At 41.5% G+C, this 23,025-nt stretch overlaps 1 protein-coding gene across 2 annotated transcripts in view; it reads right to left on the bottom strand.

Moving 5' to 3' along the window:
• Window positions 1-361: 361 nt before the first annotated feature.
• The window catches only part of SI (sucrase-isomaltase), a 265,979-nt gene continuing 243,315 nt past the window's right edge, over window positions 362-23,025 (bottom strand). For both annotated transcript variants that reach the window (XM_081189871.1, XM_081189870.1), the window contains exons 51-71: window positions 20,210-20,378; window positions 16,905-17,001; window positions 16,673-16,785; window positions 16,274-16,399; window positions 15,281-15,409; window positions 13,785-13,895; window positions 13,529-13,591; window positions 12,906-13,022; window positions 12,147-12,231; window positions 11,260-11,398; window positions 10,779-10,912; window positions 10,311-10,345; window positions 10,097-10,213; window positions 8,750-8,898; window positions 7,385-7,469; window positions 7,231-7,287; window positions 5,893-6,017; window positions 5,180-5,268; window positions 4,550-4,599; window positions 3,848-4,012; window positions 362-958 (exon numbers count right to left, since the gene is read on the bottom strand). In XM_081189871.1, coding sequence (XP_081045997.1) covers window positions 881-958; window positions 3,848-4,012; window positions 4,550-4,599; window positions 5,180-5,268; window positions 5,893-6,017; window positions 7,231-7,287; window positions 7,385-7,469; window positions 8,750-8,898; window positions 10,097-10,213; window positions 10,311-10,345; window positions 10,779-10,912; window positions 11,260-11,398; window positions 12,147-12,231; window positions 12,906-13,022; window positions 13,529-13,591; window positions 13,785-13,895; window positions 15,281-15,409; window positions 16,274-16,399; window positions 16,673-16,785; window positions 16,905-17,001; window positions 20,210-20,378 — 2,233 coding nt within the window. In that variant the 3' untranslated portion in view covers window positions 362-880. The remainder of the gene's footprint in view (window positions 959-3,847; window positions 4,013-4,549; window positions 4,600-5,179; window positions 5,269-5,892; window positions 6,018-7,230; window positions 7,288-7,384; window positions 7,470-8,749; window positions 8,899-10,096; window positions 10,214-10,310; window positions 10,346-10,778; window positions 10,913-11,259; window positions 11,399-12,146; window positions 12,232-12,905; window positions 13,023-13,528; window positions 13,592-13,784; window positions 13,896-15,280; window positions 15,410-16,273; window positions 16,400-16,672; window positions 16,786-16,904; window positions 17,002-20,209; window positions 20,379-23,025) is intronic.

The following is a 23,025-nucleotide window of genomic DNA, read 5'->3' as shown; positions in this document are numbered from 1 at the left end:
AGGCAAAGAAATACTTCCCTGATATGTCTTGCCACTATTGCAACACAGGTGTAGGTGGGTGGGTTGGGAGAAGACCTGTCTCCTATTCTGCCCCCAATTGTTGTCTAGAATCACCATCGTACCAGTCCCATAAGTGAGGTGGGAGCATGTGGTTAGAAGTTGCTGGATAGGTGAGAGGAGATCTAGGGACTGGGAGGAAGGGTGAATAATCTATAGCTCTGATTAGAAACTGAGCTTCAGAAGTATATGAAGCTTGAAAGTGAGGTGAGTATTATCGGCTGGAAAATCCAAGTCTTAGTGACACTACTAAAGTCTTTACAGATGTGCACACGCACACACAAAATCTAAACGTGCAACTATGTACATTGTCGGTGGAGTTTTATTGTCACATTAGTATAATTTACAAAATAATAATAATGCTCTGTTGCATTTTATCACACACTCTTGCAGAGATATTTATAAACATCATAATAAACTACAATTGCATAGTTCATCATGCTAGGCATTTTAACTCCTTTGCAAAACAGACCAAAAATGTGATTCCTGACATACAGATTGTACTGCTATAATTGATATATATATTAAATACATTCAACTGCCTATTTTACAAATTTATCCCCTGCCCCTGCATTTCAGTGAAATAAACATCCCTTCTCATTTTAAAGGCCGAAAGCAGTATTCTAGAGTTGTCAGTTACAACAAAAATGGTTTGCCTTAAAAAATGAAAATGCCTTATTATATTTTAACTACAGTTCAGTCCCACCCATTCCTTCATTTGTTTACTGCTAACATAACAAAACACAGTTTTTTTTAATATATTACAATACACATTCATTAGAGCCACGGCGAGGTTCTCATGGAGCATGTTTTCTGCAGACAGTTAAGTGCTTGTCACCCATCTGACCTGGGCTAATTTATAAATGAGGTAATCTTTGCTGGTGAGATCCACTTTTAGTATCTGAATAGGAGAGATTAAAAGAGGGGTGGGTGGGTTAATTCAGTGCTATTTTGAGAAATTCTTACAACCACAGATGCCTGATTTGTGAAAGCAATACCAGTCTCTCAGAAGGATTTTGAAACACATTTGCAAAATGACACTCACGCAAATACATGCAGGTATTATTATAAAATGCAACACACAAGATCTCAGGCTTGTTGGAAAGCACATTCTTTCTACTTTGCACTGGATGTTCTAAAGATGGGGGAGAATTTTGATATTATTTGTATTTGAATGAGAAAACCACCTAATTCGCACTTCTCAATATGCAAGTGAAAACACAGCTGTCTTCAAAATGTGCACCTCTCCAAAGTTTGCAATGCACGATTCCAGCAAAAGTAGTGTGTACATAAATGCATCTACTAGCATAAAATGTGCACAAAATTAGTGAAAACAGTATGCAAAGATTCATTCTATTCATCAAAACTCTGTTCCAAAAAAATGTGCATATTAGTCAAAACCTCATACAAAAACATGTTTAAGTTATTAGAACTACAATGCTGGCAATTTTTTTCTGAATGGGAGGAAGGGAACTTGGCTGCTTTCATTGTAAAAAAAAAAAGACTGTTGTGTTTCCCATCTTTCATTCCCCCATCAGTGATATGCCACATAGGGGAAGCTTTTAAAAATGATGATGATGAATCATAGCTGAATTGTGAGAAACATAGCTTGGGCTCAAAATATGTGTGTCCCCCCCTCCCACAATTCCCCTGATAATTGTCACTGAAAACTAATAGGTCTGTACAGCAGAACACTGCTCTAAGTCAGAAAAGACGAAGCAAAGAAAAGCTGGGGGGGGGGGGAACATCCTGACTGATTTGGGAAGAATTCTATTCTATAAGGTAAAGTTATGCAAGTGTGGAGGGAGAAATGGGGCAAAGATAACAAGGAATGGGTAGTCATCCAAAAGTTCAAAGGTAGGCAGATGATCAAAGGTTAAACAAAAGAGAAGAAATGGTTCTATTCAAGTTGAAAACAGGACACTGTAACCCAAATAAATGTTTAGCTTTAATTAAACCACTTGGAAACAGACTTTTGAGTGCCAGAAAAAAAGTTCTCAAAGTCAGAACTTAGGATCTCTCCCCATACTAAGCACTTGCTTCCAATTCCAAATGTGAGGTGTGAAAAGAGGGAGATTTAGCTATCACTATAGTATGGTGGATAATCTCAATTTCATTTAAAAACATCTCTTGTTATAGAAAAAAGAAGAGGGCCGGGAAAGATAAGATACCTTTTAAATTACTGCATGGACATGTGGCATGAAAATATTTTAGCCTTCTAAAGCTGGTGGGAAAGAGATGGAAGAAGCAGAAACTTGAAAGCATTTTCTCCAGACTGATAGCAGCAGAAGGTCAGCAGAAGAAGGAAGGAGGCTGGCAGTGAAAATGAGAAAAGGAAGAGCAGGGAGAGATTAGCCCAATGTGAGATGCATTTTATTAGAGGCAGAAAATGAGAGCTGCAAGAAGAAGGAGCAGGCTTACAGAGATGACTAATGCACGTTTCTGTTGCACTGAGCAGCAATTAGCTGAGTGATAATATTGGGAAATGCAGGACATGAAAGGAAAGCAAACAAAAATGCAAAATGGAAGTAAAGCAGGAGGATATAAATGCAGGATTTTGATGAATTTACTTGCAGGAGAAGCGGCAATTAGGCCTATTGCTTGGAATGCTGCCGACCGCTTTTACACTGGGGTCTCGGTGGAAGGCAGAACTAATGTGGCAGCAGGAGATGGAGAAGATTCATCTAACCAGCGGAAGCTCTGCACAAGGACTTCTGCGTAGCCCCCTCTCTTCCCTCAAAACTGGCTTTGAGAGGGTCCCAACTGTGGAGGGAGGTAGCAAGGCTCGTCCCATCTGACAAGCTGAAATGCTCATGCAGATGGAACAACTGGAAGAGTGTGACATTGATTTCTATCCTTTATATTTACCAGGCTGGATGGGAGCGGAGAAAGCAAAATTACCACAATGATGATTGAGGAAGGAAAGGATGGTTTTCAGTCCACAGCATCAGAGGATATCTTTCCTATGCACCCCCTGGTTACACTGTGGTACCAAACCAAGGGTCTCTAGAATCTAATGACATAGGAGAATCTGTACATCCTTTTCTGCATGTCGTAGATGCACAAGATGTGCTTGCCAGTGGTTTCGGACTATTTTGCAAATATTTACGCAATTGTCAGAGATGTGGAAATGATGCAATTTCTGCCATCTCCTTTGTGTTCCATATTGTGTTCCAGCTTTTTCCTCAAGGATCTCCGCCCCACCCCCATCTATCAAGTTTTATGCTACAGTGCCACAACCAGGAGAGGAGGTTATTCATAGACCCTGTATAAGCAGCTTCATGAAAGGTGCCAAGTTGGATTGAGCACACTAATATAGCAGCGGGAGGGGACCTCAAGCTTGGAGGCCACATGCCTCCCACCCCATCTCCCCTCAGGAGTCTTCACAGACTACGTCATCACACCAGGCCACACTCCTCATCACTCCCAAATCAAGGAATGTGGCCCTCAAGCTGGGGAAAAATACTCCCTGCCCCTTCTGTATAGGTCGCCAGCATACCAGTGCATGCCTTCACCTTCAAGAAGCATGTGCCCACTACGCACCAAAAGATACAGACATTTCTTAGGCACAGTGGTGAATTTGTGTCAGATGTTAGCATCTCTTCTAGTTTGGATTTAGATTTGAAATCTTTATTATGAGCCTGTATGCATATTTTGTTCTCATACCGGGTGAAAAGAAAATCTTAGAATATAAAGTGGAAAGGTGTTGATTTTAGAGGACTGGAAATATAAGTAACATGAATAGGGAAAAAAATGTTTTCACTAATAATTCCAATATTTTTAGACTTACCTGGTTTGCTGAATCATATTCTAGGGTAGCTGGTTCTGTTTGCCCATCATAAGTAACAGTAACACTTGTAACTGAGGATGTAACTCCCCAGATGTGCAGATAACCCATTCTTAAGACAAGGGCATCAGGTAGATTGTTGTGGACCACAGTGACATTCAATGTATTCTGAAAAATTGAGAAAAAGAGGCTGTATTTTTAATAAATGGGCCCTAAATGCTATAGACAGATTCCATCAGCACTCTCCAACTTCTAACTCAACCACCTGCACATGTGCAAGTAGCCTGAAGTTCACACATTTATCTTCAGCTTGCAAAGGCTGCACGTCGGGTGATGACATTTATGCATGAAACCAAACCTATCAAGCACTACAGACAAATCTTTCACATCATCTCTGAGCAATGGCTGAGGTCCAAAGAGCTGTTTTTGGCATGCCCAAATAAAATGTGTGGCATGAGTCTCTGTTAAATCTCCTCTGGTTGTATATTGTCAGCCTGGGAATCTCTGAATCCAGGCCAACATTCTACAATGGAGAGATGCATTGTGGAGATACGTTTTATGTGCATGTTTGAATTATATAGAAATTGTTTTATAAGGAAAGGTATGCAGGAGGAATGAAAAACTTGAGTGCAAAAATGTATTTGTTGTTACAAGGAATATGCATCTTTTCTTAAATTATTTGGAGGGATAGGTTAATAAGCCTACCTGCGTTACTTGAAATGTTGAAAAGTAGTAATTGGCAGTTTCATATGCATCTGCAAAATAAATATATGTATAAATATATATTACTATAGTTTCTCAGAATAGTAAACTAAGTTCGAGAGTTTGCACATTGATGGGCAAAGCAGGTTGATGGGTGAACAAGAGACCGAGTGGGCAGTAGCATATTGGAACAGGTTCATAACCCAATTTGACACAAATTTCATTGGATAATTGGGGCTAGTCACTTTCTTTCACTAAATTTTTGTCCTGTGAGAATAAAATGAGATAGCAGCACCCCATAATCTAATGAAGAAGGATGGGGTACCAAGTTCATACATAATACATTACAGTGGCACCTCTGGTTGTGAACTTAATCTGTTCCGGAGGTCTGTTCGTAACCAGAAACCGCTCGTAACATGAGGTGTGCTTTCTCTAATGGCGCCTCCCGCTGCTGCCGTGCCGCTGGAGTGTGATTTCTCTTTGCATCCCGGGGCAAATTTTCCAACAAGGGGCATCTACTTCCGGGTTAGCAGAGTGCGTAACCCGAAGAATTCATAAGGGGGACAGTTCACAACATGAGGTACCACTGTAGTCACCAAATCCGGGGCCTTTCCTGTCTGACAAGGCACTTACCAATTGTAATTCCATCATCCCAGTAAAGTTCTCCTCGAGAATTGCCATTATCATCCAAAGCAACAGTGAGCCCCAGAGGGTTCTTCCGGCTAGAAAAAGTACAAGAAAAGAAATAGAAAACATTCCTTAGGAAATGCCTATTGCTTTGCTTTGATTTGATTTGTAGATGCAAAGGGCAAGGGCCACAGCTCAATGGTAGAACATCTGCCTTGCATTCAAAAGGTCCCTGGTTCAATCCCCAGTCACTCCAGGTAGGAAACGTCTGCCTGAAGCCAGGGACAGCCACTACCAGACAGTGTAGACAGCACTGGACTGGATGGACCAATGGTCTGACTTGATATAAGACAGCTTCCTATGTCCCTGTGTTCTTTCTAGGCATCCTGCATGGAGAAGGGGGTTGGACTGATTGACTTCCAAGGTCCTTTCCCAACTCAGTAATTCTATGAGAATTCTGAAGACTGTCCAAGAAACCTCTTTGGCGAGTGTTGGGCTCCTGTGTGCCCATGAACCTCCCTACCTAACATAAGGAACTTCCCATTTACTGTGAAAGCGAGAAAGATCTGCAGGCACACACTGAAGGTCCATTTCTGACAAGTCAGCTGGTTGGCCAGTTTTTGAATGGCTGATCACCTGAGATCAACCATTCAGCTACTGCTAAAGCGGAGTCAAGTCTTCATAAAATTCAAGTTCATTCCATGAGAAATTGTACTCACCTGGCATTGGTAGTAATATCAGGCTCTTGCCAGGGGATGATGTAGCCACCCCGGATATGAAGATTTATATGCTCCAAAGGTGCAGCCAAGTCCTGGAATTGTCTTCGCACTCCGATATATTTCCCCTACAACCATAAAAGCAGAACTTTGAAACGGTGCTGTCAAACCTCTCCTGTCAGAATTTCTCCTTCTCCGTGAATTTTACAAGCAGAAAAATTCTGTCCTCTGTTTAAGGTGGAAAATATTCCCCATGGGAATCAGGTAGGCCACTGTGAGAACACAATGCTGGATTAGATGAAACATTCACCAAATCTAGCAGGCTCTTCTTATGTCTTCCTGTCCTTCACTGGGCTTCCATTCAAAACCAAACCCTCTATTCCCCACTTTGTAAAGGATGGGCACCAGTTGAGCATTAAAGATATGGTTCGGAAGAGGAACGTGCAATTATATTCCTCAAGATGTTGAACTTTCACTATGTCACCTATGCAGTGCTTTTTTTCTGATGGGGTGCAGGGGGATGCATACCCCTAAACATTTTGTGAATCTATTTTGAAGAAACTATTTTTTAAAAAAGTAAATATAGCATGGTGAATCGTCAGTTCCATTGCTACCCCCGATGGCGACCTCATTTCCTTTTCCGGTGTTTCCTGAGTCTCAGACGGAAGCGAGCGTTTAATGTGTGAAGCAGTGTGAAATGTGGATGTGTGGTGTTTTACTGATGAAAGTTTGGCTTCATTGAGGGACAGTATTTCAATATGAGTAGGAAGATGTTAGTGCACACAACCTCATGTCAATGTGGAAGTGACTGTGGGCTGTCAGCTGTGTAACATGAGGTAATGTTCTTTGCACTTTTGTCCATTTACTGTATCTATTTCCCCTGATTTGAACTATAAAATGGTGATTTTCTCGAGTCAAAATGAGAGTACCCCTAAACATTTTTTTTAAAAAAAGCACTGCACCTATGTATCCTTGAAATTAGTCTACTAGTTGAGTTCAACATAGTGCTAAGGAGATTGTTCCATCAGCACAACCATTTTTATCTGCTGACAGGACAGTCCTGCCTCTCCCTTCTGGCAGTTCTCCCAAGCACCCACCCTACCCCAGAGCAGACTTGGAGGAGGTGCAGAGGCTGCCTTGGGGGGAAGAGAGGGGGGAAATCCCTCTTGAGCAATTGCAAATACTTGAGCGAACTTCTGCTAGTGGAACAGGTTAGTTGATATCTGGCCCAGTGCCTGGAAGGAGCTAACCTGATTGGATAGGACATTTTAAACTTGCATCTAACTTGCAAGTATCACCTGATTTGAGGTTACTCTTGACAAGATTTATTAAGCTGCTTACCGTGTGATAATCATACCACCGCGCATCTGGTATATAAGCATGTACTGTCACAGCACCCTAGAATTTAAAGAGATGAGTGTAAAATGAAGACAAAGCAGAAAATAGCATGCACAAACGTTCCATTTATAAGTGACAGTATTATTTAATGGCTTACTTGGTCAAGTACTGGGCTGATGAGAAATGCTGGGCCCCATAAAAATTGTTTGTAGATGTCCCATGTTGTTTTGTCACCCACAAACCTGAAGAAACATGGTAAACCATGGTTATTTCATCTTATCAGACTTGCAGTCTCAGTACATTATAAATCAATTCCAGTTCTAAAACATTACCCAATTTTGTTATATTTTTTTTTTTAAAAAAATGGACTTCTCGATGTAACGAGACATCCAACTGGGATGCAGAGTAGCTATTTCAGCTGATTTTCAAAAATAAAGAGTCAAGTCTTGGTACCAGTCCTCAGTCAGGTTTAGTTCCCAAACCTATTCATTTCACTGAAGCTTGGCAAGCTCACTAGATGGATGACACAAGTTATTGTACATGACTTCTAAAAACTCCAACAGCCTAATTCTAGGGGCGGGGGCAGGGAGGTCTGGTCAGGGATATGGGAGAGAAAGCGAGTTTCTTAATTTCACTTTTTTTAAAAAGTAGCAATTTGCATCCATCTACAAGGTGAATGTTAAAAACCGCAGCTCACTTTTCTCCCAAAGATAGGAAGAAGCCTTGCTGTGTTGCCAGATGTTATCATCAAGCTGTTTAGTTCCAGCATTGAAAGACTTTTTTAAGCACCTGAGTGAACTTCTTTTTGTTCTACCCAGCAATCCTTCTGCCAACAAAACAGAGAACTCTTGGTGCTTGACTGAGTACAGTATTTGGTTGTGATAGTGAAATAGTTTGGGCTGGCTGTAGGTTCAAGGGGGAAGCAAGGTAGTAGCTTTATATCCCTTTTGCCTCCACAGATTTTGGAGGAACCTGCCAATACTGGAAGAGTCTCATAAAGTGCAAATTAGGTGTGATCACTGTTAAATGTGAATTGAATCGTAATTTCTCCCTCATCCTTAACTGATGCTTATGGGGATGTTTGGGGATATGGAAGAGGGGAATGTGTAGGTTTAAAGCAGGGGTCAGCAAACTTTTTCAGCGGGGGGCCAGTCCACTGTCCCTCAGACTTTGTGGGGGGCCAGACTATATTTTTTGGGGGGGAAACACATGAACGAATTCCTATGCCCCACAAATAACCCAGAGATGCATTTTAAATAAAAGGACACATTCTATTCATGTAAAAACACACTGATCCATGGGCCAGATTTAGACGGTGATTGGGCCTGATCCGACCCGTGGGCCTTAGTTTGCCTACCCATGGTTTAAACTTTAAAGGTTTGTAGCAATGTCCTAAGCAATAATTATGATAACATAACCTGATATATTTTCTGACTTGGTGGGGAAGAGGTATTGGTTTGTTGAGCCCATGACAAATTTTCACAACAGTATCCCCCACAGCGTGTTGTCACTTAACACTTACTCATGCAGCAAAGGACGGGCAACAGTGTCGCCGTTAACATGGGCATTATGCATCAATGTGTAGAGATAGGGTAGCAATCTGTAGCGTATGCTGAGCACATCCCTTGATATATTTACAAATCTTTCATCAAAGGAGACAGGATCTTGCCTCTGTAAAAGAGATAAGAAATTCATTCAGGCTGCAGAATATCTTGCCCTGTTCTCCCCCCCTCCCCCGCAAGAAAATCCCAGTAAGCATCAATCAAAAGGCTTTCAAATTTCCATAGAAAACTCACATCATTACATATAAGAGAATACAGGGCAGGCAACATATGTTGAGTCAAACAGAATAGCATAAGAAACTGGCTGCATTTTGTAGATTTAGTCTGAGTCTTGCTGCAGCCTGGGGATGGGGCAGGAAAGTTGAAAGCTATTTTGGATGCTAATCTCTACCTGGGTGAAACCTCTAGTAAAGAATTCCTTCTATCAACTGCCTTTGGAACAAAATACAAGGTAAATGAAATATTAAATGGAACATCCTTTGGGAATTAATTAATATAGATGACACTTCTATCTTTCAGCCTTTGAAACAACTCCACTTTCTGAAACCTGTTCTGAGTAAGCCTTCAAAGCGATGCACCCATCACTGACCCAGGGTCATTATTCCCTCCAAACTACCCATAGCTTGTGTTTGTGTAAACCACTAGGGAAATCTGTGTTTCTAGACACATGTGTGTGCTCCCCTGACTGCTGGCAGTGAGTGGGGACAGATTTGTTGTGCCTCCTGTGGCACATCAGACACGTACAGATGCATGTTATATCAGTGCTGGGAGCAGGGGCAGAGCCAAGGAAGTTACGCAGGTCTACAACACTGTCACACCAAAACTTTGCACATTTTGCAATGGCCTACAACCCTCCCACTTTGGGCATAACTCAGAGCAGAGCTTTTAATGTGGCTGCCGCATTCTGTGGAGCAGCATTCCTGATAAGACATGGCAGGCACTAGATAGCTGCATTTTATTTTTTTTGAATCGGTTAGGGATACACACAGAACCACAGCCAATATATAATGTTGGAGAGGCAGTCTGGTTTTTATTGCAATGTTGGGCAACATAGCCTCTTTCTTCCCTTCACATGTCCACTCATCATTGCAGGGTTGAGAAAATTCAGGGCTGAGAATTCATGGTTACACAGCATCCAGAACAGCTCACTGCTCTATTTTCATCAGGGAGGAATGAAAATCGGAGTAGGAAATCGGAAGAGGGGTGAGTGTCTAAACCAGCAACTAACCATACATTTTTAGATTACCAACAGTATTACAGTTGCTTTACTACTGCATGCAACACACTGCCAAAACAGGTAGACGCACCCTAGTTCCCATCACATTATGATTTCTTGAGAAGGTGTAGAAGGCTCCAAGTTCCATCCATCGGGCACACATTTCATAGGTTGTGTCATTGAAGAAGCCACAGATGTCAGCACCAGTCTGGAAGCATGGAAAGGGGAATGAGGTTAGAATGATCTCTGCCACATTAGATTATTCAAAAGTGTTTCAAAGACTTTGATCCAGGAGCAGAACTTACATAGGAGATTCCAAAGAGGCTGAACTCCATGATACCTGTCAAAAGGAAGCACAATAGGATTTTCTTGAGCAACCTGTCTCTTTAAAAGAAGTGACCAATGCTATCAGGATCCTTTTTGAATGCTAATATAATGTCTCCGGTTTCTGCTGCAAGTACAACGGTTTGTGGGGCCAGATGGAAATCATGGAAATAGTGAATAGTTTAAATCATCCCCATTGGCTCAGGAACTTGGAGGAAAGGGGTGACAGTGTAGATAGCTTGCACTGGACACACTGGTGGGACACCAAAACACACCCAATTATGGTTGAGTCCAGACACAGGTGAGGACATTGCCGGTAACATGATACAGGGGGCAGATACTGGGAGCCACCACTCCAATTAAGATTCCATCCCCTTACTAAAAAAAAAAAAAAAGCAGACCAGACACTTTTGTGGCAAACATTGGATAACGTTGAAGATTCTCCTTACCAATCACAGATTTTGTAAGCTGATCCCATCTTGCATAGTTATCACCAAGCCAATGTCCTACCCATCGTCCACTGGAGGGATAAGTTGAACGGGTAATAATGATCCCACGTTCCTTTGTGGCGTTGCGCATACCACTAATAGGAAGATAAAAAGGCACGCGTGAATATAGTGTTTCATGCGAATTATTATGCTACTTAAAGATTCCACTAGGTTTGGATTTCAAAGCGGTGGCTGCAACTTTCCCTGCTCCTCCCCACAATAACCTATAGCAATCTAAAGGATGAGTTGTGGCATCAATGGACAACATCAATTTCACATGGACTACCATTTTGCCACCGCAAGAGTGCAATGGATAATGTTGGTGAAAAAATGCTAGCAAAAAATTGCAGAACGTGAGGTGTGGCACACCTTTACTGTCACAACACCATCTTGTGTAAAGAAAGCAGGATTTCCAGAATATGAAACAGGGAAAACAGCTTACTAGTAAGTTGGTTCTGCTTGAGACCATCCGTACAGGTTATGTACATCATAGTGCCTCACAGGTGTTCCGTCAGAGAGACGTTGTTCAGTATCCATGCACAGCGTCACAAGATCCAGTCCTCGTTCTCTTAAAACCAAGGCTAATGAGGAGACAGGGTAAGACCACACAATGAGGTGGGCCATTTTCAAAGGGAATAGGACATGTTAATTTTCTCTTAGAACGAAGGATATATAGAGTCCAGGCTGCTGCAGCAAAAATGTCTAGGGCTACATTTCCACATATATTATTGCCTTCCCTCTTATGTCCAGGGCTGGATAGTCATTTGCAACAGACAGCACCATTAATTCAGCTTGACTCTTGCATCCATATTGGTTTTCCAGTTTAAATGCACTCTTATATAAGAGATAGGCTCACTTCTATTGGCAGACAAGAGACATGCAGACTCCACGAACTATGAGAAACTAGAGGATCTCATCTGTATGTCAAGGCAATCAGTAAGGGGGTCTGCAGTTGTGTGGAAGAAATATTAGATAAAATTTATTTAGATGTTTAATGGGACTTATTATAAAGGTTCAGAATAGATAACCTTACAAGGAGGGATTTATTTTTGAAATGAAATATTAGAACAAATGTAAAGTTTCTGGTGCTGTTTGAAGGGAAGTACACAGAGGTGACAAATCAACAAATATGTTACATGAAACTAGATGTAAAGCAGCCGAGCAATTTTTTGGTGTTTGAATAACACAATTCTAAGTTAGCAAGATGTAGTCTCAAATCCTGTAGTGAGTATTAAATGAATGAATGGAAAGCCATGGGACAAGGTTATTATTCCTAATTTAAGTCTCACTGATCCAAGGGAACCTATGCGTTTTAAGAACTACTCTTACCTGGCATATAGGGAGGTTTGTTTAAGTCTTGATCCCTGCAGCCACCAACAGCTCCATCAATGAAGTTGGATGGTTCATTCATGTCCTAAAATATAGTTTGAAATTCCAAAATATAAAAAATAGCACATTTTGTAAATGCTGGTGAGCATCTCCAAGCTTCAGCTCACAGCAGAAATTCACAAATGCTCACCTCAAACACCTCCCTCCTAGTTTGCATTCTCTAAACCATACACCCCCAGTTAGCTTCACTTTTCTGTCCAGTGGGAAGAATATTAGTTGCACGTTGGTGGACATTAAGAAACAAGCCTGATTCTTTCCTTCTCCCTCTTCCTTGCTGTGCAGTAGTGTGCTGAGAAACCTTGTGATTTTCCCCCCTTCCCAATGGCTACTCATACTACTCTGGGATGTGCCAGGTCAATTGAAAAGGAGAGGGGAAGAGCTACACCCTCCTGGGTTGGAAGGAGGGTATATTTCTGATGGGCGGGACAATCACGTTCCAAGCTTTATGCATGCTAGGGAAAAAGTCCTACATCTTCTGGCACCCTTAACAAACTACAGATCCCAGGATTCTCCATGAGTGTAAAAGTCATATAAGAATGCTTTCAATATATGGTGAGGCTGTGCTACTTAGGAGCAATGCTAACCCCATCTGGGAATGGCAGGACCGAATGGAGCAGCAGACTCAGCCATTTCTGAATGGGGATATCGAGACCTTGGACTGAGAGGCAGCAGGGAAAACTCTCAGTATGTGATACTTACAGTCCACAGCCCATCGTATTTGAGTACATTGGCATGATAGTCCACTAGCTCTCTTTGCCACCACTGCGATGTGGAACTGCGCAAGAAATCTGGGAAAGCGACATAAGCCCGGTACAGCTGACGAAAACACAGAGCAAGGAAGAAAATTAAAATATTTCCATACCACCCCTTTCACAAAGATTCCAAGGGGCTTTGCAAAACAAAGCAGAATACAAATATAAAAATAAAGCAATTGACAGTGTGTTCAAATATTACGTGAGGAAGCTGGGAGAAAACTGCTTTGAAAACTGGTGCCAAACAGGCAACTCTAGGCAGTGAAATTCACACTGGACCCCCACCCCCCACAGCAAACACTTCACCTAAGATGACTGGGAGGAAGCCTGGCAAATTAAGTAACTCCAGTTAGTGCACTGCACTTCTCTGCTTTGACAAACTATATACTTTAAACTCTAAAGAATAAATTCAATCAAAGAACCCTGTTGTGGGCATGTGCCATTATTGTCACGGGCCACAGGAGGTTTTGAAAAAGAAATGATCAGGACTGAGATTTTCTGTAACCACTGAGAGTTAATTGAGGAAACTGGGTTTGGGGTTTTTTTGGGGTGTGTGTTTTTTTTAAGTACCTCCAGTTGAACTTCCAAACTTGCATTTTCATCGACTGTTACATTGGGATAATCCGGCCACACCTTGTGGGAAAGGAAGAAATGTAGAGTTAGATGCGCTGAATTCTTGTATGCATTTGGAAACAATCTATGCTTTTATTTAATGAAGAGTGACTCCATTTAGGCTGGGTAGGAGGGTGCATAGGGGCAAACTATGCTTTTCATCAAATTGAATTTGGATTGCAGCAAGTAAGGCAATGACATTTTGCAACAATACCTTCGCCCATGCAATGTCTGAACTGTTGATCCATTTGATAAAAACATCCTCCTGAACACCACTTGTGAAGGTGTTATATGGTTCAGTTTCATTGCCTGATATGGCTGGATCCTAAAGGAAAATCGAAAATACTTTTACTGTTACATTAAATGAGCAGTGCTAATGCTTTTCACTCATTCATTCATTCTGCTCTGTACATGACATGACTTCTTCCGCACCTCCCAACCTTCTTGGAGGATGCAGGTTTTCAGTTTGAGTTTCTGAAAGAATGCAGTGAGTGATGCTAATGGAACTCTTTGTGGTAGAGAATCACTAATAATAATAATAATAATAATAATAATAATAATAATAATAATAATAATAATAATTTATTATTTGTACCCCGCCCATCTGGCTGGGTTTCCCCAGCCACTCTGGGCAGCTTCCATAGAAACCAAAAAACACTAAAATATCATACATTAAAGCCTGAACAGGGCTGCCTTAAGATGTCTTCTGAATGTCAGGTAGTTGTTTATCATTTTGACATCTCGCCACTACCGAGAAGGCCCTCTGCCTGGTTCCCTGTAGCTTTGCTTCTCGCAATGAGGGAACCGCCAGAAGGCCCTCGGCACAAAAACAAGATTATCTGTGGATAGCAGCATGACCTCTGATGGAAGGGAAACCCAGAGCAAGTTCTCATCCAGTTATTTCAAGGGATTATATAGAAGGAGTTCCTTATTCAGCTTTTGCATAGTTTATATATTTCACTCTGATAAGTTTGAGGGGCATCGCCTCTCTGTTTATCAGATCCTGGGGAACAATGTGTAGGTGAAAGCTATTGCCTTGATGACTCCTGAAGCTATCTGGCCGTCCATGGTTGGAAATGAGATACTGGTGCAAATGGACCCTGGGTCTGATCCAGAACCATGGTTATTATATTGCCAGGACTGGTAACGCAAACTATCCAACAGAGCACAATGAAAACTGCATATTATCCAAAGTGCATAATGATAGCTCAAGAAAGAAAGAACTAAGCAGGATGGCAATGAGCCTTGAACATTCTGATTTTATTAGATAAAGCAAACAAAAGCTGGTTAGGACTAGATAGACACACTGGCAGAGCACTGGATTGGCTCCACCTGTGTACCATGTAGGCTCAAACCTCCTGGCGCCACGGCCCCCCACAACCACAAATGGGGGGGGGGCATTCAACTCTACCAAACCCCATGGGCTGCTACTGATCAGGAGAGATTGTGCAGAAGTTGGATTGGTGTCTTTGAGGCAATGATGGGCTTCATGAGAACCAATAAACTGAAACTGAATCATGTTGAGACAGAAGTGCTGTGAAGAGACAGTTCCCAGGGTTGAGTAATTGAGCAGACTGCCTGTTCTAGTGGGGTTGCACTTCCCCTAAAGGAACAGGTACATAGCTTGGGTGTACATTGAGGTACTGGACCAATAATGCATGCTACCAGCATTCCACAATGGTCTCTCAAGAATGATTAACAATTACTCACCAGGATGATGATGTACCTTGAACCCTCTGATTTTATTCGATCAACAAAAGCTGGAAGGTCAGAGAAGTTTTTGCCAAGTGTGAAGTCTAGCTTCCGTTCCATGTAATCAATGTCTGTATATTGGACATCCTGTGTTAAAATAAAACAGCAAAGACATGTGTGAAAAATAAACTGAAGACCTGGAGCTGATTAATTTAAAATAATCTCAACATGTTCAAGATGCAAAACACAGAAAGCATGGACTTTCAATATCAAATATGTCTCAATACAGTTAAGAATGTTCAAGTTCAGATCCATATATCCAGAAGCATACTTGATTCTGGAACCGCCCTGAGACCTTTAGGTATAGGGCAGTATATTAATTAATTAATTAATTAAATACCCAAGATTCTTTCAGTGTGCATCTACAGCATGCATAGTGTGAATGGGGCAAACAGGTGTGTCATAGATACATCAGTACCGTAGATCATATTTTTGATAAGATTATCATATATTCTAGGGTTGGACCAAACAATTTAGCCCCCACTTTTTGTTGTTGTTTTATTAACTATTAAAATTCAAAACTACAAGGCAAAAAGCAAAGCCACCAGGTTCAATTTCAAGCATGTCTAAAAGACATTAGGAAAGTTGAAGGGCCACTTCACAAACTGAGCCATAGCTAAGACACAGACACCTAAAAATGTAAACCTTAAATTTTCTGAGAATGTTTTATTGCTTTTTAAAAGATTTTTTAAAACAGTTTTCACTTTGAGATATCACTGGGATAGAGAAGGGCAAAACTGTTTCTTTGCTGACCTTAACCATACAAATTAGGTCTGTGCTTCTTTCCTCCACTCTTTCTTCCTCCCTTGGTTTTGTCTGCATAGAACTTTGGGTAATGTTTCATACAGAACTCAGTTGGGATTTATATATTCCCGATTTTCTAAATCATTTTGAAATCTTCTTATCGATTGGAATCTGAAGAGCACCGGATCACAGCTGCAAGACACTTACGTAGGGTATTCTAGCTGCCCTCATTGCATCATACACTTCGGCAACCTCAGACGTGTTTTTGTACCCGTAGCGGCAAAGCTGGAATCCCAAGGCCCAATAGGGTGGCATGACAGGTCGTCCAATTAGCTACAAATGAAGAGCAAATCATAGATTTAAAACAAAAGTGAAATAGGAAAAGGGGGAGGACAGACTAAAAGTAACATTTGGTGGACTCCATCCCGTTCTGGTAGCGTACAAGTAGCCTCATGAAACAATTAGGAACTCTTGCTGGATGAACTCCTTCTCATCAAAAGATGTTGTGTGTTTATACTGAGCTGACATTTGGAGAAGCCTCCTACTAGAAACTAATATCCTTTTCTGGATCGTGACACTTAAGATACTAGAGCAGGTGTATCTTACTGCAGTGTATTCCTGAACCACTTCTTCTGGCGTCGGCCCCAAAACCATGTAAAAGTCTAGAATTCCTCCAATCGTGCGATATGTCAGAGCAGGTGTTGGCTGGAAGGTGACATCTGAAAAATCCAGAAGGAGGAGTTGGGAATTAATAATAAATTGCTACAAATGTATCAGCGACAAAGGCAATTGTGGTTTTTAAAAAATGCATACATATATATAAATGTCGTTATTTTACCCATGGCATTGCTGTTCAGCAAAAGAACTCCGTGAGCACGGCCATCATTTTCCAGGCCCATGTAGAAAGGGTGGAAACCGTAGGAGTTTAGCTTGTACTGTAAGAGACCAAAAAAAAAAAAAGCAAACAGAAGAATTTCATTTCTGCTGGAACAAAATCCATATATTGGTGGAAGTGCCTCAGCCCTTCTTAATAATAACCCTGAATAACTACAGATAAGTGATTGACGAAAACACCTTTGCAATTACAGCACATTTCCAGGCCTAGGCTGAACACTCCCCCACCCCTCTCCAATAGAATACCAGCAAAAGACACAACACAGTTGAGTGGGATCAAATCAGGCCAATTTATTGAAGTGGTTTGGCATAGGCATTAGGTAAGCATTTATTTCTGGGCTGCCTACCGGAAATGACATCAGAGTTAACCCGGCAGCACGGATCCCTGCAGGGATCGCTGTCTCTCTCGGAGCGCTGAGGCCCAGGTCCCCCATCTGGGCATATGGACAAATCCCTTTAATGGGATACCCTATTTCCGGAGGGGAAAGCGAGGGTACAACCCCCCCTCCAACCAAGACTAAGGTTACCCAGTGCCTAAACTGCCAAAGTTGTGACGATTGCTACGATGTAGGCAAAACCCCAAGGCCATAGCCAATTTGCATGATAGGCAAATTTCTACCTGGCCCCGCTAATAACGGCAATCATCACAGCCATAGCAAGGCCAATTTATTGTTTTGTAAATGCGAAATTAAAGGAGTGGGTGAATGGGTTGATCAGAGGGGAAAGAGCTGGTATGGGCTGTTTAAATTCCCCCAAGTGGACCAGAGAGAAGCCTGACTTATCTTTAAGTACTGAGTGCTTTTGGAACCTGTACTCTGTTTCCTTGAGACCATCAAGAAAACCACTCCTTTCTTTTCATTTCTTATTGAAGGTGCTCTCAGGGTTTAAGTTTAAACACAGTGACGATGATTGAGAGCAGTAGGCTATTTGCTGACTAGACTGAAAGAGAAGCCAACAATGGAAAGAGAGGTGCTAAGGGAATGACAAACATAATTTATTGTCAGCACGAGAATGCATCTTTTTAAATGAGCAACTTTATGCAAATTTGTGTACATTTAATGCAGGGCCATTCATACTCAAAATATTGAAATGACTTGCTATTTTTGTTCCATATATCTCATTAGTGGCAGTAGCTGCTGTTGTTATTCTTGTTAAAGTTTCTATACTGCCCTTCCTCCAAGAACCACAAGACAGTTTATAATACAAGAACACAAAAATAATGAACAAAAACTATACTCATCCCTGCTTAAAATGCCATAGATTGTTTAGTTAGTAAAAGGCCTGGGAAAAGAGGAATGTTTTCAGCTGGTGCGTAAAGATGAGCCTCTCTGAGGACAACAATCCACAAACGGGAAGCCACCACAGAAAAGGCCCATTCTCATGTTTCCACCTTCCAGACCTCTTGTGGGGGAGGCACATGAAGAAGGGCCTTGGATGATCGCAGGTTCATATGGAGAGAGGTGGTCCTTGCAGTATTGCAGTTCTGAACTGCTGAAGGCTTTATTGGTCAAAACCAGCACTTTGAATTGGGCCCGTAAACAAACTGGCAGCCAGTGCAGTTGGGCTACGACTGTATGTTCAAACTGTCTTGCCCCAATGAGCAACCTGGCTGCTGAATTCTGCACCAGCTGAATATTCCAAATCTCTTGAGGCAGCCCTGTGTATAGGGTGATGCAGTAATCTAACCTAAAGGTTACCAGAGCATAGGTGACATACTGTATTTTTCGCTCCATAAGACACACTTTTTTCTTCCTAAAAAGTAAGGGGAGATGTCTGTGCGTGGTCCCTGGAGCCGAATTGCCCAGGGTCAAAAAGCAGATCATGCTTCTTTTTTTTTGAAAGAGGGAAGTGGGTGTTGAAACAAAGCCACTGATTGTTTGCCGATCAGGGAGAGAGATAAGGGACATTAGAGATAAAGGAGGCTGCCTGGGAGGAGGGAGGTAAAGACAGCAAGCTTGCAAAGGGGGGAAACAGGAAGACTAAAGCAATAAGGAGAGAAATTAGAAGAAAAGGAGGAGCAAAAAACTGCTTCAGCTAAGGAAAAGACACTAAGGCAAACAATAGGGAAGGGAGTGTTGAAAGGAAACAGCTGATCGGTGGGATCGGAAGAGAGATAAGGGATGCTAGGGAGGCTGCCTGGGAGTGGGGAGGTAAAAGCCCATGGATCCTCAGGATTTTTACATTGGGTCACCCCAAATTTACCCCAAATTCACCATCAGATCACATAGCATGTCCATGGCTACAGCCCGCACCCAGAAAATCACACACCCACTGTTGCGTGGGGCCGCAATGGCACAAAAATGTGTTACAAAGCACAGATCCACATGGATCCTCAGGATTTTTGCAATGGGTTACCCCAAATTCACCATCAGATCACATGTCTGTGGCCACAGCATGAACCACAAAAATCATACGTCCACTGTTTCATTCAGAATATTTTTTTTCTTGTTTTCCTCCTCTAAAAATTAGGTGCATCTTATGGTCAGGTGCGTCTTATGGAGCAAAAAATACGGCAATTTACTCTATCTCTGTCCAGACAGGGACACAGTCAGTCTACGGCCAAAGCTGATGGAAGGCATTCTGCACCAACAGGAATGGATCCAGGAGTACCCCCAAGATATGTACTTCAGGAGAGTAACCCCATCAAGAGCAGGCAATGTCTCATCCATCCAGGGCAGCACATGTCTAAGAGCAATTCCTCAAGTGAATGGTGAATGGTTGGAAATGAAAGGGATTGAACCTCAGACTTTCTGATTGCAAAGCATATGACCTACCACTGAACTATGCTTCCTCCCTGCTATACCACACTGATCTGAAATCTCTGCAATCATGAAGATTTTGAATAGCTGAGCTCTGGCTCCGAAAACACCTTTCTGGACAATGTTCTGCAAGTGCAATCCACTTAACCTGAGGATAGGGCACAGTGAATTAAATGCGACTTACTTCTAAGTAGCCATTATTAGGACTGTGCTATAAGTCACTTACTCTCAGATATCATTTTTGTATAGAGCAAATCAAAATATTCTACACTCCTGCATTCTCTCTCTCTCTCTCTCTCTCTCTCTCTCTCTCTCTCTCTCTTTCTTTCTTTCTAGAAATGTTTTACATTCTTAAAAACTGAGAGGTTTAGCTGTTTAGGAGAAAGGAAAAATGCTTCCAGATTTCCTTATTGGCAATGGCACTAGCTAGGAAAACAGCAGTAAGTTTTTTTGGTTTTGTTTGTTTTTTTAAAGTAGGAGCAGTGCTTACACCAGGTGGCTGATCTTTTGTGAACATTCCCCAGGTCTGCCAGTTCATATCCCTCCGGAACTGAGTGTGCTCAGTTTCTCCAAATCCGTACACATATTGTGATGGTAGGCGAGTAGCAATCTGAATGAACATGTCACTAAAGGTGAAGCCCGGCACCTGAGAATTCCAGCTGTAAAAGAAGGATGGTTAGTCTATATCAGGCATGTCCAACAGGTTGATCGTGATCTATTGGTCGATCACGGGCTGTCCCTGGTTGATCTTTCAACCCCCTGAGAAATTTTCTAAAAATAAAAAAGCTCAACAACTATGGTTAATCCTCCAGTGACAATGGGTAGATCACTGCCAGTTCTTTTATACTGTGAGTAGATTGCAGTCTCTTGGGAGTTGGACGTGCCTGGTCTATATCATATGGTGCAACTCATGCAAAGCAGAAAAGTGGTCATTTCTCATGAGAGACAGCCAAGAAATAACCAATGCTTCTGAAAAGCACATTTGGCCACATTTTCAAGATAAGAGTCAGGGTACTGGCTCCAGCTGAACTTAGGTGGCAACTTCACGTTAAGTTATTTTCCAAATGTGTATTTCTGAGGTAGTCCTATCTACATATATACTCTCTCTCTCTTTCTCTCACAAACACACACACATACACGTGTGTGTGTACCTTTTGGCTGGACGACACAGAAACCCAACTTACTCTAACCTTATATTTTCTCCCACCCCCAAAGGATAGTGGGGACATAATTGTTGGCTGTTTGCCAACCCACATGTCCTCATTCCTGCAGCCCCCCACACATTGGAGGCAGAATGTCTGCAGTGGGCTATCTGCTCTATTCCAATAGGCTCTCACGCAGATCATAGAAACCTTCTCTTTCAAGGTGCTTAATTATACAGGGAGCCTACTAAAGTAGAGCAGGTTTCATGCTCTAGATAGCTAGCCCTCAAAACACAGAGGAGAAATGCAAGAATAGTGGTGGATTAACATGTGAATGAGTAAGGTGAGGGGCCACTGAGCTCATTTCCACCCATCTCCTTCCACAATCAGGGGTGGTGGTGAAAAATGAAAGAATATAGTTTATTTTATTTATTGAAGTTATATACCACCCTATACCCGGAGGTCTCAGTTTCTGGGATGTGGGTACCACATATTACCGGTTATTGCTCTGTAATTCTCAACCTTTCTCTTAGTATGGCACAGGCACATCTTGGTGTTTAAGTGCAAAGAAATTATCTGAGTCATTGCTAATTTTATTACAGAATCAGTGAGATTCAAACTGAGAACACTTTTCTTCTGGAGAAGAATATGTAGTAATTGAATGGCCAGTTGTCATCAGAACAAAAATGTTTGTGCTAAACCTACAGGTTATTCCAAAAATCTCCACACCCCAAATTTTTGGAGTTATGACACACTTGTCCTTGCTTCCAAAGTGGAAAGGGTTTCACCATGTTTCTGTTTGATATTTTCAAATTTTGTTCAGAACTTCAGTTTTCCCCGGTACATCTCTCTCTGCGCCACTACATTGATAATACAATGCCCTCTTGATGTGAACATACATGTTAGATTAAATCCATACTCTATTTGTTTTAGCAAAGTAAATGTGCACTTGCCTGCAGTGATTTTTTTTTAACTCAGCAAATATTTGAACATACTTTACATGTTCCACACTTCAGTGAGTGGGTGAGACATTCCGGGGGCAATGCTTACCAGGATTCGTCTTAATTTGGGAAAAAATTACTCACTGCATTTTTGTAGTATTTTTTTATTAATTTCTAAAAAGTACAAGCAGACTATAGGTGGAGGCAGACAGCACAAACCCTCTTTAGCAACCTCACATCAAAGCCTCACAATGATCTCAGTTATTATAGATGTCATGATGGAATGCTATCCATGAGAGACCTATTTAGAACTGGCAGCTCTCTAGTGCTAGGCTAAGCATTTATCCTTTTCAAAACAAATGAACAAGAATTCTCCTTCAATTAATGAGGGAAAAACACACACATTAAAAATTATCAACTGGGAGAGAAAAGTTCAAGAAAATTCACATGGGTAAGGTGCAGGGTGTTGTTTTATATATTTATATATATACATTAACAAAAGGGGTGTTTAGTTTGTTTGCTGCGTGCAGACCACTGGTCAGGCAGTTACAGTGGTACCTCAGTTTTCGAACAGCTTAGTTCCCGAACAACTTGGAACCAGAACGCTGTGCTCCTGAGTTTGTTGCGCAGCAAATTTGAGTCCCCCACATAGTAATTAAGCCTTTTTTCCTCTCGCTTCTGCCCTTGCCCCGCTCATTTGAGTCTCCCCTGCCATCATAATTAAAGTCTTCCGTTTCTGATTGCAGTGTTCTGAGGTGATATTTGGTGCTTTTGTTTTTGCTAATTTTTTGCATTTCTGTTTGTGTGGTTTTTCATTTTTGTGACTGTGTCTTGTTTTTCATTTTATGACTATCATCAGTACAGGTAAGGAAAAAAAATAATTTTAATTTTTATCATCTACAATACTATCTTATTTATTTTATAGTACAGAACATTGATTATTGCTTTCATTTTATGGTCTGTTAGATAGTGAAATTCATGTTAAATTGTCCTTTTAGGGGTTGTTTTTAAAAGTCTGGAGCAGATTAATCCATTTTGTATTACTTTCTATGGGAAAGCATGCTTTGGTTTTGGAATGCTTTGGTTTTGGAACGGACTTCCAGAACGGATTAAGTTTGAGAACCAAAGTACCTACCACTGTAGTAGCATGAAACAGTCTTTCCTGAGGCCTACATTTCAATACCCACATGATACAATTAGAGCACAAATAATCCCAGAACTGT

This window comes from Podarcis bocagei (genome assembly GCF_964188305.1).
Source record: "Podarcis bocagei genome assembly, chromosome: 4".
NCBI lineage: Eukaryota > Metazoa > Chordata > Lepidosauria > Squamata > Lacertidae > Podarcis > Podarcis bocagei.
Note: the sequence above shows the minus strand (reverse complement) of the source record. Positions and strands in the feature narration are given on the sequence as shown.